The sequence below is a fragment of the Gymnoscopelus microlampas genome (assembly GCF_963454915.1).
Source record: "Gymnoscopelus microlampas genome assembly, chromosome: 20".
Classification (NCBI taxonomy): domain Eukaryota; kingdom Metazoa; phylum Chordata; class Actinopteri; order Myctophiformes; family Myctophidae; genus Gymnoscopelus; species Gymnoscopelus microlampas.
The window spans coordinates 36,890,572-36,905,994 of NC_139957.1; the positions used below are offsets into that span (position 1 = coordinate 36,890,572).

At 40.5% G+C, this 15,423-nt stretch overlaps 2 protein-coding genes across 3 annotated transcripts; both read left to right on the top strand.

Moving 5' to 3' along the window:
• The first annotated feature begins 1,116 nt into the window (after window positions 1-1,116).
• Window positions 1,117-5,305, top strand: LOC311035892 (KH domain-containing, RNA-binding, signal transduction-associated protein 1-like). 2 transcript variants are annotated; one of them, XR_014599800.1, is made up of 8 exons: window positions 1,117-1,318; window positions 2,104-2,220; window positions 2,347-2,597; window positions 2,711-2,957; window positions 3,093-3,169; window positions 3,294-3,355; window positions 3,838-4,260; window positions 5,287-5,305. XR_014599800.1 is itself a non-coding variant. In XM_084044364.1 (7 exons), the coding sequence occupies exons 1-7, from the start codon at window positions 1,127-1,129 to the stop codon at window positions 3,960-3,962; spliced, it is 1,071 nt and encodes a 356-aa protein (XP_083900490.1). In that variant the 5' UTR covers window positions 1,117-1,126; the 3' UTR covers window positions 3,963-4,766. The 2 variants fall into 2 exon arrangements, 1 of the variants encoding a protein (XP_083900490.1); XM_084044364.1 differs by lacking the exon at window positions 5,287-5,305 and having other exon boundaries at window positions 3,838-4,766.
• A 3,868-nt stretch (window positions 5,306-9,173) lies between these two features.
• Window positions 9,174-14,220, top strand: LOC311036224 (KH domain-containing, RNA-binding, signal transduction-associated protein 1-like). The gene is made up of 9 exons (XM_084044779.1): window positions 9,174-9,485; window positions 10,853-10,977; window positions 11,365-11,481; window positions 11,607-11,753; window positions 11,873-11,997; window positions 12,110-12,383; window positions 12,520-12,596; window positions 12,721-12,782; window positions 13,244-14,220. The coding sequence occupies exons 1-9, from the start codon at window positions 9,332-9,334 to the stop codon at window positions 13,354-13,356; spliced, it is 1,194 nt and encodes a 397-aa protein (XP_083900905.1). The 5' UTR covers window positions 9,174-9,331; the 3' UTR covers window positions 13,357-14,220.
• Window positions 14,221-15,423: the final 1,203 nt, after the last annotated feature.

Consider the following 15,423-nt stretch of genomic DNA (forward strand, 5'->3'; position numbering starts at 1 on the left):
CACACACACACACACACACACACACACACACACACACACACACACACATTATATAGCTCACATGCTGGTGCACCTGTAGTAAATTGGATTTTTGAATGGGAAATGCTCTTCCACTCCCCACAAAAAGAAACTCTCGTGACGTCATAGCCTCTTCCTGAACGCCCTCCCACCACAGATCCGGCCAATAGGCCAATCAGCGGTCGTCATCGTCTCGATACGTTATCAAAGTCAACTGCGTCACCATTATCCCTTGTCAACGACGAGAAGCAGCAGCATAGCTTAGCGAGGAGGACAGGACGCTTTATTTATCCGTTTATACTGTTGTTCATCCAGTTCAGGCCGTTATTATTATTATCACCGTGTGTCTCCGGGGTCATTGAATCATCGTCATAAACCCAGGGTTAGAACTTTAACTGTAAAGTAATGAATCAGATGAAGATGAAGTCAGAAGTTCTGACTTCATCTTCATCTGATTCATTACTTCCAGAAGCGCACGCCATGAAACTCATTAATGCAGGTAAAAATGGCAAGTGAAAAACAGCAGAGGGCGCTGTTTTTCCTTTTTATTTGACGATGGGTTCCCAGATAAGTGACTTTAGGCTTGTTTTTCTGTAAATGTTGCTGGTTGCGTTTTTTGGGCTTGTTTTGTTAAACCATTGGCTCTAAAATATTGTATTAAGATATTTTAATATGAAACTATTCAAGGACCCTCATCTGAAAATATGTTGTGCCAGGGACCACCATACAATATTTGTGTTATACATCCCTGTTTAAAGGTGTGTGTTTTTTTTAAAGAGGGATTGCAAATATATATTTTTAAACTAATTTGGTCCTGTAGCAGTGAGTTTTGGCAGGATCGAACTGAAAATTGTATGATTAAATAATTCATTGTTTGAAATAAACCTTGTTTTTGAGGCCTGATATTGTAGGCCTGAAGTTTAGCTACTTTTGACTGAGATTCAATTGATTTAAATACTTAACGGTTTGAAAAAAAGCCATGGTGGCACAGATTTATACAAATGAATGCTAAAAGGATTCTCAAGCCCGGGGATTGTTTCTGTTAAGGTCATGTGTATACTTTTCTTTTGTCCACTTTAGTATCTATGAAAGAAACCAAGTTCTTAATATGAAGATGTTTGTATTCAGCTTTGTTACTGTATTCTGGCAACTTGGAATAAGTACTTGTATGCAAACCTTTTCTGCAGAAATCGAAAGAGACAAGAAAGACCTGTCGACTGAAACGTACCTGGACCTGTTCACCACAAAGAACTTCAAGCTCAAAGAACGTGTCCTTATTCCCACCAATCAGTACCCAAGGGTAAGTGTTTTGCCCTTGTAACTCTACTGGCCAGGTGTGCCATGAACCACTTGGCTTAGAGCCCATAGCCCTATACTCTTCCAAGAGTATCGCTTTAACTGTGGATCAGAGGCGTTACCACTGACCGGGCACACACGCTGTGGGCAGACATTCTTGTCCAGGGCAACTTACAATTGCAAGATCGGAGTAAATGGCACAAACCAGTAAAAAAAGGTTAAAACCATTTGGCGTGTCGCTGTTGGTAGTATTTTTTTTTTTTGTGGCTTTTTTAAAATTATTTTTATATAGCTTTATTGGGAGAGGGATAGTGAAAGTAGGCTGACAGGAAAATGGGGAGAGAGATGGGGGAAGACACGCAGCAAAGGCCGTCGGGAACGGGACGCGAACCAGCGGCACGCTGTCTGTTAAGGGATTTCAGCTACAGTGATGTGCACGTACGCGTAGCCAGACTATATCACTGCGTGGATATGAGTCTGGTGCTTCTATGAGGACGTTTTCTTTCCAAGGGGGCGGGATCAAAACAATTGCTCTCGACGCAATTGGTTAGACCTGCAACCAACTACCAATTACAATCTCCCATATTTGAATACCGGGCCCTGATTGGTCACCTCAGACTTCAGGAGCAGGAAATGGATCACAACGGAGCGGTGCCAGACCCAAATCGCTGAGGGCAATTTTTTTTTGCACTAGCAGATTCGTCTGGTCCCAGGCTACACGTACGTGGCCCAAAATGTCTTCATCTTGTTCGAAATGTCTTAATCTTGTTCAACATTCTGTGTCCATAGTTCAACTTTGTTGGTAAGATTCTGGGACCTCAAGGTAACACCATCAAGCGACTCCAGGAGGACACTGGAGCCAAGATCTCAGTTCTGGGGAAAGGCTCTATGAGAGACAAGAATAAGGCAAGTGTTAGAAGATTCAAAATATTCCAGAAAGGCAGATCACAGTGGTGAAGGCGCATGTGAGCTTGTAAATCCGCCATATTGGTCATTTTAGAATTTTTCATTAACATGTATTGTGATCCTCAGGAGGAAGAGCTGAGGAAGGGAGGTGAGGCGAAATATGCTCACCTGTCCATGGAGTTGCACGTGTTCATCGAGGTGATGGCCCCCATTCCGGAGGCCTACCTGCGTATGGCTCACGCCATGAAGGAGGTCAAACAGTTCCTGACCCTGTACATGGATCCCCACTATCTGAATGGAGCACAGGATGGGGGCAGGGGACGAGGTGGCCACCCAGGCAGGGGAAGAGGAGGACCGCACAGCACTGGAGGGCCTAGGTGGGATACTAAGTTCTTATTAGTAGCATATAGTTTTTCTTTAGTGTCATTTTTGGATTGTCATTTAGTTGGATACCTTTTTTCATTTTGTTTATTTAAATTTCACTCCACAGGGGACGAGGGATGCCACGTGGCGCCCCTCACGGAGGTCTGCCACTTGGTGGCGCTCCTAGGGGAGGAATGGGCAGGGGTGGAGGTGGCATGCCTTCTGCACCCTCCAGAGGTGGCCCAGCTCCCCGCTCTAGACCTCCTCCAACAGGGGCACCAAGGATGCTCCCCGCCGCTGCCCTCTCCCACCAGCAACACCAGCATCAGCAACCACAAGCGTCACAGCCCAAACAGGATGCATATGAAGAATATGTAAGTTCTCCTTTTATATGACTTGTCTGTTGATGACGAACAATTTATCAGTGGTCGTTCCTGGTTCATTCTCTTTCCCCCATGAATGACTCTCTACAGCATTTTGTTTATTCAAGTTTGCTTTGTTTTCCCCAGCCTTCATATGAAGAATCCTATGCTGAGCCTGCCTATGAGAGCTACGATAGTTATTACAGTCAACAACCTGCACCTGCGTAAGTCCAAATGTGTTTGGCGTCTTGATATGTTTGTTATAGTTGGATGTCGTGCGAGGCCATATTAAATGACTGAGTGTTTCCTGTATGCAAGTCTCCTAATTTTGCTCTGTTCTTTCTTCAGGGATACTGAATACTATGATTACGGACACAGAGAGGCTCAGGAGCCAACATATGAACCATATGGTAAGATGGTAACAACATTCCTTCTGTTTGGCAAAACAAATGTGCCTTTTGCTCTGTAGTTGGAGATTGATATGAATTATCGAAGCAATGATTTTAACTCATATAGATCACACTTTGCAGAGGTTGACTGTGGAATAGCTTATACTTTATACTGCTGCATGGTCATCTTAAAAAAGGGGGGAGAGAATGAGGTTGATGCATTAAGTGTACACGCCTTTTGCCAGTTGAAATTGTTTAGTTGAAATTGTTGAAATTTGACCTTAGACAGTCATCAGTTTTTGGCGTATTTGTGAGTTTTCCATGCATGTCAAGTGCGGTATAAGAATCAACTTGCAGAAAGTTGAAACTTGCTTGAGCTTGGTAATGGAACACAGTGAACTATGGTGCCTTTATTTATGAAATATATTGTATTATGTTTTGCGTGTATTGTCGCTGGTATGGTCCTTTAAACCCAAGTTTGTGTTTGTTTCTCGTCCTTGTAGCTCAAGATGATTGGGAGGGACAGTGGTCCAGCGGTGGTCAAGGAGGCAAAGCACCTGCTTCCGGGCCAGGAGCCAAGGGAGCCTACAGAGAACACCCATACGTTATTTATGTTGTTCGTGGATAACTGATGTGGGTTTACACCTTTTTCACTCAGAAGAAAGGCACACATATCCTCCCTGTGAAATGCCACAGCAGCAGTCAAAGGACATGTATGATCATTCAAGTCCTTGCATTGGTAAAGGCCATTAATGTCTTTGTCTGTGATAAATCTTTTGAGCTTCTTGAGGTTGTCCCTGATAATGAACTGTATTATATGATGCGTTTCTCTTGGGGCAGCTGCAGTCACTTGTGGGACTAATTGGACTGTAATATTCCCCCTCTGCGCAAATAGATCCATTTCTTTGCTTCAGAATATCTGTTGGGTAAAAGAAAAACAGTGTAATACATATGACCAGTACATCTATTATTACTTATTTAACTGAGGCTAAGTTTAGATGAGCTGTATATGTTCTACACGTGTTAAAGAAGGTGGAGGGTTAGTACTGTATGAGATTGTTGTGTACTCTGCAGAGCACCTAGAAAACGTGTACCTTTAACAAAGATTTGATATTAGACTTGTCTCTCTGTCACTCCAGCCAGTTAAGATGCAGGTATTTCAGGTAGAATGCTGGTTGCACTTGCAACAATGCCTTTTGTTCATGAAACCACCACTTTGAAATTACTATCATTCTAAATCTGACCAGTCATACTTCGCAGTAGTCTGAAAGTACGATTGTTTAGCTGAAATATATCAAAAAAAGTTACGAATTGTGTACATATTCTGTATTTATGGTCAAGCATGAACCAACTATAGAACAAATAGTAAAAGTAATTTAATGTCTCCAAATTGTTCCATTTCCATATATTTAATTTTTGAAAAGCTCTTAGTTCTTCACTCCATGGCCCAGTCTAGTAATTCAGCTCTAAATGCACGTGTTGATGTTACCTTTCTTCTAGACTTTTAACTTCCTTATTTCAGACTGAGAACATGACGTTCTATGTTGTTGTCCTACTGTACAATATATCCTAACAAACACAGCACTTGTTAATCAATCTGAAAAATGGCCAATGAGGGTATTTTTCATAATATTGCAGTTACGTAATGTAAACGTATTTGCTTTTTAAAATGCTAGGAAGATAGAATTTGGGTGTGGCAGCTTTAATAAATGTTTATTTAACAGCAAGGAATATTGGTCTTGTTCCGATGCTGCTCTCACAGAATATTTAAAATACATGATTTTAAGAGTCATGCCCTATTCACACTTTAAATGAAATACATACAAAAATATGGTCAGCTTATAACACAATCTTTTTTATATAATTATAATTGCTTAGGTGAATTCTGACTGCCTTAGCATAAAATAACACCATTAAGAATAATGTGATGAATTAAACTTACGGTTTCCAAGTATAATCTTCACATTGCCATAGTGCTGCACGATTCTTGCTCAAATATGAATCACGATTTTCCTCCATAAGAATTGAGATCACGATTCTCACACGATTCTCTTGTAAATATTTTAAAATTTTCAATGTACATTTTTTTTTTTTAATATTGAAAAAAAAATCGAGATTGCATAGGTGTCTGAATCGAGATCACACTCTTTTTTCGATTAATTTTGCAGCACTACGTACGTCTGTCTTTCAGAACCACATCAGGTCTGTGTAAGGCTGAAGGCAACCTCATGACTCAAAATGGACCTTTGGACCTCCCTACGCTTATGCATTTCTTGTCTACAAAAAAACACGGAGGAAATCAAATAGACTGTTAGGCCCCGGCCTAGGGGAACATATGGTGTGGAAGACCCAGCTCCTAAGAACCGCCGTCCAAACAGTTTACTCCAAATCATCATGTCATCACTCCAACCAAAACTGTATTTCCGGGTAGATAACACCGGCAGTGCGCATTGGAGCAGTACTATTCATTAACCTTAAATCTGGAAGAACAGAACATGTACAGTATATTGTTGTTGACTATTAGAAATATATATACTTTATTTTTCTAAATATCCACAGGTTGACAAAGTAGACACATAGCATAGCAAAGTGGACACTTTGTTTTATATTGTGTAGATATATCCTAGACATTCTATTTCTACCCAGAAAAAAACACTATACTTTTGTTTACAAACTTTCTGATCTGGTCTATAGCAAAACGAATACAAATGTCATTAACAATTAAATTAAAATAATGTATAAATCTATTTAATGAAGTTGTTTGTCTGTCTGTAGGTCTAGACTCTAGACAAATATGAAGATGCCAGACAGTACTTTTTTGCCTGCACAATGCCAGGTATCAATATAGACAAGACACACAATGCTGACATCAGGCTTGACAGTGCTGATGCAGTTGTTTTTTTTAATTGATTGAATACTTTATTAGTCAGAAATGTAAACAGCACATGGTACAGTAAGACGTTAAGGCTTAGAGGGTAACACAAAAACTCCTGGGGACTTGTTTCCATTGTGGTCCTATGTATTCAATTCATCAACATAGCATACAAAAATTACACATTAATACATGTCATCTACAAATATAAACACTATGTATACGAAAGAGATGGGAAAATTACATTCACCTCCCCTTGTGGTCTCCTGATAGATGTTTATTTTTATTTTTAAATAAACCAGTGTTACACATCCTTTAATGGATGGTGTCAGGGCATTCCACATTTTGGTGACAGAGTAGTAGAATGAGAATGTTCCCATGTTTGTTCTATATTGCTCCATCTGCTTGGAATGAGCTCCATCTCCATCACTTCCATCTTTAAGTAATTTCAAGGCAATGGTGTCCAACATTTGTGTTCACTGCTTTATTTAATTATTTAATTTTGGTTTATCTGTTTTAGTTTACTTTGAGTATTTTTGTTTTTTTTGTGTGTTTTCTGTCTTCATCATAAAGGTTACGATGATGATGATGATAATTGGGTAGTACCAGATCATGGTTGCTCCCTCTAGTGTCATGGCCATGTCGGTGTCAGTAGTAGACAGGTATGAGGCTATTGAGGGCACTCAGTAGTACATCCGTCATACGGATACTGACATCATATACTCACTGGCCTCCCATGACTGCTTCAATGGAAATGGACATTTGAGACAATGCATACAAGACACGTCTGCATACTAGAGATCTACATTAGATGAGCTGTTAAAACTGCACTCAGTTCAATTGACAATTCGCAGACAGGACAGCATAAAAATGGCAAATCAACACAGCAAAGGCAAGCAAAAAAACAAACAAAAACAAGGCACTCTTCTGGCAATAAAGTTGAAGAAGCCTTTATTCAGTGGCTATATTTGATAATGAAAATGTTTACAGATCTAGTTCACAAGTCCAAACTGTGGTTTAAATCTACAGGAATATAAATCTTTGATCAACAAATGTAAAGTATTTGTCGCTTGTTGGTGTTGTTGTCATGGAACAATCAATGGAGTGTCCTGTTCTCTTCTCTCTTGGGTTTCCAAACTATTCTACTGTCTCTCTGTCTTAACACACCTGGACCATTGATATGCTTCCTGGGTGATTCCCATGCTAATTTTGCACCGTGTTGCTCCCCATGGGGGTTCCTATTCAAACCTGCAATTCTGAGCATGATTGGTCAGATAAAGTGATTTGTGTCAATGGTTGTTTCTTGTCTGGGTTTTCAAATTGCTACGATAGTGAAAGAGTGTGTTTACTATTTACATGATCTCACACTTGCAAAAGTTATTTGAGAGAGTTCGCTGTACATAGAGGTTTGCCAATGTCGACCAAATAACCTGTCAAGATTAGCTACCCTGTAGCCTACCTGTGCAAATTGTCAAACTAATTGTAATAAAATCTTTGAAAATAGAACATGTACCAGCACACATGTGACAGGTTGTGAGCTTATAGATCGCCTATTCTTGGTATTGCCTACCCCTGATCTAAAGAGTGGAATGAAAAAAAAAGAGAGAAATTAATAAAAGTAACTAACTGGAGTGCCAAGTGGACTTGCATGCACGCATCTCATTTAACATCTAATTTATCTGGTATTCTCTTCCTCTAAATGTGAAGTAGTAGGCCTAGTCTATGAAATTACTGCATGTGTTCTTTAGTAACCACAAGGCAGGACATTTGCTATAGTAGCCTACTTTCTTTAAGATAGCAGATCCTCTAGATATGACCTATATTATCATCTTATTTCTCTGGGCCCCAATGTACAAACTCAAGCACTGACCTAGGATCACATGACACTTTTAACCCTATGTGACGAGAACAGTTAAACCGGCCTGTTCTGTTCCATAAATACGTATCATATACGTAGCTACTGCCCAAGGTGTGCCACATGACACATCATATTAGTGGTGGTACAGTAGAAGCAGAATAGCTTTTTCTGTATGGCTATAGCTACAAAGAAATATGGCATTCTTAATTTATACTATTAACCTTTTAGACAAATTGCAGATGTACAAGCTCACCATGTGTCACAGTAACAACACCTTGTCACTAATGCGTGTTGTGAGCTTGTAGATCTGGCAATTTCACTAGGCTATATATATATATATATATGGCTTAATGTGGTTAAACAGGCAAAAAGTAGAGTAGAGTAGTAGAGTGCCAAAGTTTGATGTTTAAACCACACCCACAGGGCTCATAAAGACATTTTCCCTTTCAAAAATACATTTCAAAATCACTTGATATAAGAACTGTGTGTAAAAAAAAAAGAAAGCGCCCACCAAGCATTGATTCTGTCAGGGCGGTGGCTCCATATGTTTGTCATTAATATGAAAAAAGGGGGGATATGCACATCCCCTTTATTTAACACAGTCTGTGGTTTAGCCTTGTAGTGTGGGCTTGTATTGTATCATTTTATGCTTGGTGTCTTGGCGTGAAATTATAGGTGGAAATTGCCATAAAATAAAATGTACGTGCACACACACACACACACACACACACACACACACACACACACACACACACACACACACACACACACACACACACACACACACACACACACACACACACACACACACACAAATTATATAGCAGATCTATAAGCTCACATGTGTGCTTGTAGTAGCATAGGCTTGTAAGTAGTAAACTAGATTTTTGAATGGGAAATGTTCTTCCACCCCCCACAACAACAAAAAAAAATCTCGTGACGTCATTGTCTCTTCCTGAAGGTCCTCCCCGGAGCCGTATCCGGCCAATAGGCCAATCAGCGAGCGTCATCGTCCTCTCCTGAACCCCGCCCTCCTAGCGGATCCAGCCAATCGGCGGTCGTCATCCTCTCGCTACATTATCAAAATCAACTGCGCCACCATTCTCCTTTGTCCACGACGAGAAGCAGCAGCATAGCGAGGAGGACAGGACGCTTTATTTATCCCTTTATACTGTTGTTCATCCAGTTATTATTATTATCATCGTGTGTCTCCGGGGTCATTGAATCATCGTCATAAACCCAGGGTTAGAACTTTAACTGTAAAGTAATGAATCAGATGAAGATGAAGTCAGAAGCTATGGCTGAATCGGGTCCCGCTCAGAAGAAAACCAAGATGGACGACAAGTACCTGCCGGAGCTGCAGGCGGAGAAAGACAGCCTGGACTCGTCCTTCACGCACGCCATGAAACTCATTAATGCAGGTAAACATGGCTCTTGTTAGCGCTATTGTGTTCGTCGTTGCTTTAGGCTAGTAGCATGTTGGATAATGATACCACGGTGAACAGAAGTCTAGTAACGTGAATGTAGGCCAAGGCCTGCTTTTGGGTCTGTCTGCACATAGCAGGCCTGTGCCCACGAACAGGGTTGCCATGTCTGCTTATTATAAGTGACGTTGGGCTTGTTTTTCTGTAATGGTTGCTGGGTGCGTTGTTTGGGCTTGTTTCCTATTGTTTAAACAGTGGTTCTAAAATATTGTATTAATATATTTTAATATGTAATTGCCAGGGACCACCATACAAAATGTCCCCCCACCCCTCAGAAAAGAACCCATTTTCTCAAGATTTATGTCTGAAAATATCAGATCTACAAATTCACAATGCGTTCCATCGCGATGCTTTGTGAGCTTGTAGAACGGCTATTTTCAAATAGCCGGTGTGCTCATGTAGCCGTAGTAGTCGCTTCTTTTGGGCTTGTTTTCATAATCATAGACATGGTTGCTTATTTCTCTATCACAATCTGGCAACACTTGCCACGAACGGATGAAGCATCTAAAATGTCAATTTTTTTTATTCGTTTATTATATTAAACTTTACCTTAAAGTTGACCAAACTTAAGCATTGGACCAAGACTATCATGGATGTATTTTATCGAGTCTGACTTTTACTTATCGTAGATAATATAAAAATGTAAAAATCGATAAAATACGTTATGCTAGTCTCGATCCAAGGCTAACCAAAGTATGATGCCATGTGTAATCTATAAGGAAATACAATTAAGCAGGGTTTTTCTGTCCAATCTGCACCTGAGCACCACGTGTAGGCTACGTTAAATAACAGTACAGTGAATGGGTTATTGTTAAGGCCCGTTGCATTAAACATCCCTGTTTAAAGGTGTTTTTTTTTCCAAAGAGGGGTTGCAATTCTTTTTTGCTAAAACTAATTTGGTCCTGTTGCAGTGAATTTTGTCAGGATCAAACTGAAAATTGTGTGATTAAATAATAGAAATGGTTTGAAATAAACCTATTGTTTTTTTTAGGCCTGCTATTGTAGGCCTGAAGTGTAGCCAAGTGCACTTTTGATTAGATTAAATTGATTTAAATACTACTTAACGGTTTGCCAAAAAGGCATGGTGACACAGATTTATACAAATGAATGCTGAAAGGATTCTCAAGCCCGCGGATTGTTTCCATTAACGTCCTGTGTATACTTTTCTTTTGTCCACCGTCCAGTTTCTATGAAAGAAACTCAAGTTCTTAGCAGATGTTTATATGAAGATGTTTGTATTCAGTTTTGTCACTGTATTCTGGCAACTTGGTTAATAAGTACTTGTATGCAAACCTTTTCTGCAGAAATCGAAAGGATTCAGAAAGGAGACAAGAAAGACCTGTCAAATGAAACGTACCTGGACCTGTTCACCACAAAGAACCTCAAGCTCAAAGAACGTGTCCTTATTCCCACCAAACAGTACCCAAGGGTAAGTGTTTTGCCCTTGTAACCCTACTGGCCAGGTGTGCCATGAACCACTTGGCTTAGAGCCCATATCCCCCTCTCTTCCAAGAGTATCGCTTTAACTGTATCAGAGGCGTTGCCACAAGTGGTCCGGGACTATTCAAATGGCCACACAAGCTGGCGGCATTTGGCAGACACACTTAACAAGTGCAGAGTAAATGGCACAAACCAGTGTACAAAAAAAGACAATCTAAACCCATTTGGAGCTTTTTTTAATTGACCGTAGCTCTTGCATGATGTGTTGACATTGATTTGCCATAGCAGTAGCTACAGTGATGTGCACAGACATGGCCCAAATTGTCTTCATCTTGTTTGAAATGTCTTAATCTTGTTAAACATTCTGTGTCCATAGGTCAACTTTGTTGGTAAGATTCTGGGACCTCAAGGTAACACCATCAAGCGACTCCAGGAGGATACTGGAGCCAAGATCTCAGTTCTGGGGAAAGGCTCTATGAGAGACAAGAATAAGGCAAGTATTAGAAGATTCAAAATATTTCCAAAAAGTCAGATCATGGTGGTGAAGGCATGTAAGCTTGTAAATCCGCCATATTGGTCATTTTAGAATTTTTCATTAACATGTATTGTGATCCTCAGGAGGAAGAGCTGAGGAAGGGAGGTGAGGCGAAATATGCTCACCTGTCCATGGAGTTGCACGTGTACATCGAGGTGATGGCCCCCATTCCGGAGGCCTACCTGCGTATGGCTCGCGCCATGGAGGAGGTCAAACAGTTCCTGACCCCGGTACGTGAAAAAAGAGCCTCTTTTCTCCCTCAACACAAGCAAGCAGATGAATAAATCATGGTTATTTCCATAAAAAGTCACGTTTTTTAAAACTACATTGCCATATCCCATGTCTGCAGGAGCCTGGTGAGCAGGAACAGTACATGGATCCCCACTATCTGAATGGAGCACAGGATGGGGGCAGGGGACGAGGTGGTCACCCAGGCAGGGGAAGAGGAGGACCGCACAACGCGGGAGGGCCTAGGTGAGATATTAAGTTATCTTATTAGTAGCATGTTTTTTCTTTTGCGTCATTTTGGGTTGTGATTTAGTTGGATACCTTTTTTCATTTTGTTTATTTAAATTTCACTCCACAGGGGGCGAGGGATGCCACGTGGCGCCCCTCACGGAGGTCTGCCACTTGGTGGCGCTCCTAGGGGAGGAATGGGCAGGGGTGGAGCGCCCAGAGGGGCACCTTCTGGTCGAGGTGGCATGCCTTCTGCACCCTCCAGAGGTGGCTCAGCTCCCCGCTCTAGACCACCTCCCACAGGGGCACCAAGGATGCTCCCCGCCGCTGCCCTCTCCCACCAGCAACACCAGCATCAGCAACCACAAGCGTCACAGCCCAAACAGGATGCATATGAAGAATATGTAAGTTCTCCTTTTATATGACTTGTCTGTTGAGTACGAACAATTTATCAGTGGTCGTTCCTGGATCCATTCTCTTTCCCCCATGAATGACTCTCTACAGCATTTTGTTTATTCAAGTTTGTTTTGTTTCCCCCAGCCTTCATATGAAGAATCCTATGCTGAGCCTGCCTATGAGAGCTACGATAGTTATTACAGTCAACAACCTGCACCTGCGTAAGTCTAAATGTGTTTGGCCTCTTGATATGTTTGTCAGTCTGGTGACGTGCGAGGCCATATTAGATTACTGAGTGTTTCCTACATGCAAGTCTCCTAATTTTGCTCTCTGTTTTTTCTTCAGGGATACTGAGTACTATGATTACGGACACGGAGAGGCTCAGGAGCCAACATATGAACCATATGGTAAGATGGCAACAACATTCCTTCTGTTTTACAAAACAAATGTGCCTTTTGCTCTGTAGTTGGAGATTGATATGAATTATCAAAGCAATTATTTGATCTATATAGATCACACTTTGCAGAGGTTGACCGTGGAATAGCTTATACTCTATACTGCTGCATGGTCATCTTAAAAAAGGGGGAGAATGACGATGATGCATTAAGTGTACATGCCTTTTGCCAGTTGAAATTGTTTAGTTGATGGACAGTTGAGTGTCAATTGTGTGACAAATTTGGCCTCAGACAGCATCAGTTTTTGGCGTATTTGTGATTTGTTTTCCATGCATGTCAAGTAGAAGTATAAGAGGAACACAGTCAACTATGGTGCCTTAATTTATGAAATATATTGTATTATGTTTTGGGTGTACTGTTGCTGGTATGGTCCTTTAAACCCAAGTTGGTGTGTTTGTTTCTCGTCCTTGTAGCTCAAGATGATTGGGAGGGACAGTGGTCCAGCGGTGGTCAAGGAGGCAAAGCACCTGCTTCCAGGCCAGGAGCCAAGGGAGCCTACAGAGAACACCCATACGGAAGATACTGAATGAATGGCCGCTGGTAGAGAGTTGCCAGGGCAACTGTCTCCAATTTGTAACTCACTTTTAAATTTTCAAAAGTAATTTCCCCCTCATTTGTTCCTTTTTTATGTTCATTTTTATGTTTATTTTTTTATATAACGAACGAGACATGTTTTTGGATGTGTAATTAGTGAGTGCCACTGAAGTTTGAGAGTGCAAGACTTTTCATTGCTCCGATCACTAAATGTTAATTTCCACTTGCGTAGCATATGCCGTTTATGAGCTACAGTGACGGGGAACCTTTTTAGTTTGTTTGTTTACTGATGGATATTTCACTTAGCTGTAATGATGTCGTTGTGGCGATTAAGTTTCTCACTTAGGCTGCATTTTAAATGTCTTAATAACAGGACAAAATCTTTCAATGTAACTTTACCAACTAGTTTAGACTTAGTGGCAATTGCAGCCCCCTAAGCTGTTTAGGTTAAAAACAAAAACTCCCAGCAGAGGTACTATGTCGCCTTTTTGGTTTATATTTTTCAAACCTAGACATCACGTAAAACCTCATTCAAATCTTAACTGCATTGCAACCGTGGCGATGTTCCGCAGTGTCTTCTGACTTAACGGGCCTTGCTAAATGATCTTTAGTGATCCACTATCTGTTGTGAAGCTTGAAAGATAAATGAACGTTTCATTCAATCTGTAAGAAAAACTGCAGCCGACTCAATATTATGTACATAACCTTAGTACAACTGTATGTGCTCTCTAAAGCCGTGCCGTCTCCAAAATGCATAATGCTTGTGTACTCTTGGCTAAATAGGATATTAAACATAGCCAAAAAAAATGTTTTGCTGCAGTGCGTTGTCAATAAAGCCTAGTTTCTTTTTAATCAATCTAAATCTGGTATTTTGCTTTGTTGTTTTAGAGAAATGCCTTTAGTTTTTGAAAGTTGTCCTCATTTTAGCTTCTCAACAATACTGAATAAGCCATTCAACTGTATGTATATGACATCATCCTGATGTTAAAAAAAAGTATGCTCTATTTTGACAATGGTCATCCTCTTCGTCTCTCTGTATTCAAAACTTAGCTATACGTGAACTGTTATGTCACCCTCAAAATGAAGCTATCATTCCTTGAGGTAATGTATTGCCAAATACTTTGACATCTGACAATGATGATATAGTGCTTGCCCGTGTATTATGTCATCAAGCTATAGCCCGACTATTCCATCTGCCCAAGAGTGGCATGTACCTTCAGCCATTTGAAGTAACTGAATTTCAACAGTATTTCAAATCAAGCTTTCAGGGATGACTTACTTGACTTTGATGAAAAGCTGGCTGTTTTTTAAAAAGAAAAAAATCGCAGAGGAGAGGATGCTAAAAGCCTAAAGATCGCCACAAGAAGGTAAAACTAACCCCAACACTCATTTGTTAGACTTCTTTTGTTTTTTTCTGTGCAAAATGCCAAGTAATGCAAGTCATCAAAAAACCGTAATAAAAAAAACAAAATTCACATGTACAAAATCTGCTATGAGTAGTATTCCCGAGCAAAATTAGTCACACAAAACGATCAGAAATGGTTGTGCAACTCTTGCTCAAAAAACAACTATGGTCCACCCATTTCACTCACAAATACTTTATGACCAATTTCCACCTTGATAATTTGTTATAGAATGAAAAATGCTGAAATTTACAATTCCGTTAAAAACGTAAAGTATTGGTGTACAAAAAAAAACTCTTCAGCTCGAGTTGCATGATACTTTCGTAGTGTTAACACTAAGCTTGCATGAGTGTGTTTGTGTTTGTTGCTTGCATGTCGAGAGTCTGATTGATTCTTTCTGTTTTAGGTGGGCAGAGCATTGTCTTAGCTGCAGCTGAGGCATTAGCCGTTGTCTTGCGAAATAACTTATGGTAAGTTACAATTGCAGTGCTGTCGGTAGAGAAAAATGCTTCGAAAAGATTTGGCAGTCTTTGCTATATAAGTCTGGTCCATATACAAACTGAATGAGCCACCAGATGCCCCTTGTGTGATGTTAAAAAATGCAAAGGCCGCTTATTTCAAAGACTATAACAAAGCATACATTATATGCTGTTCAC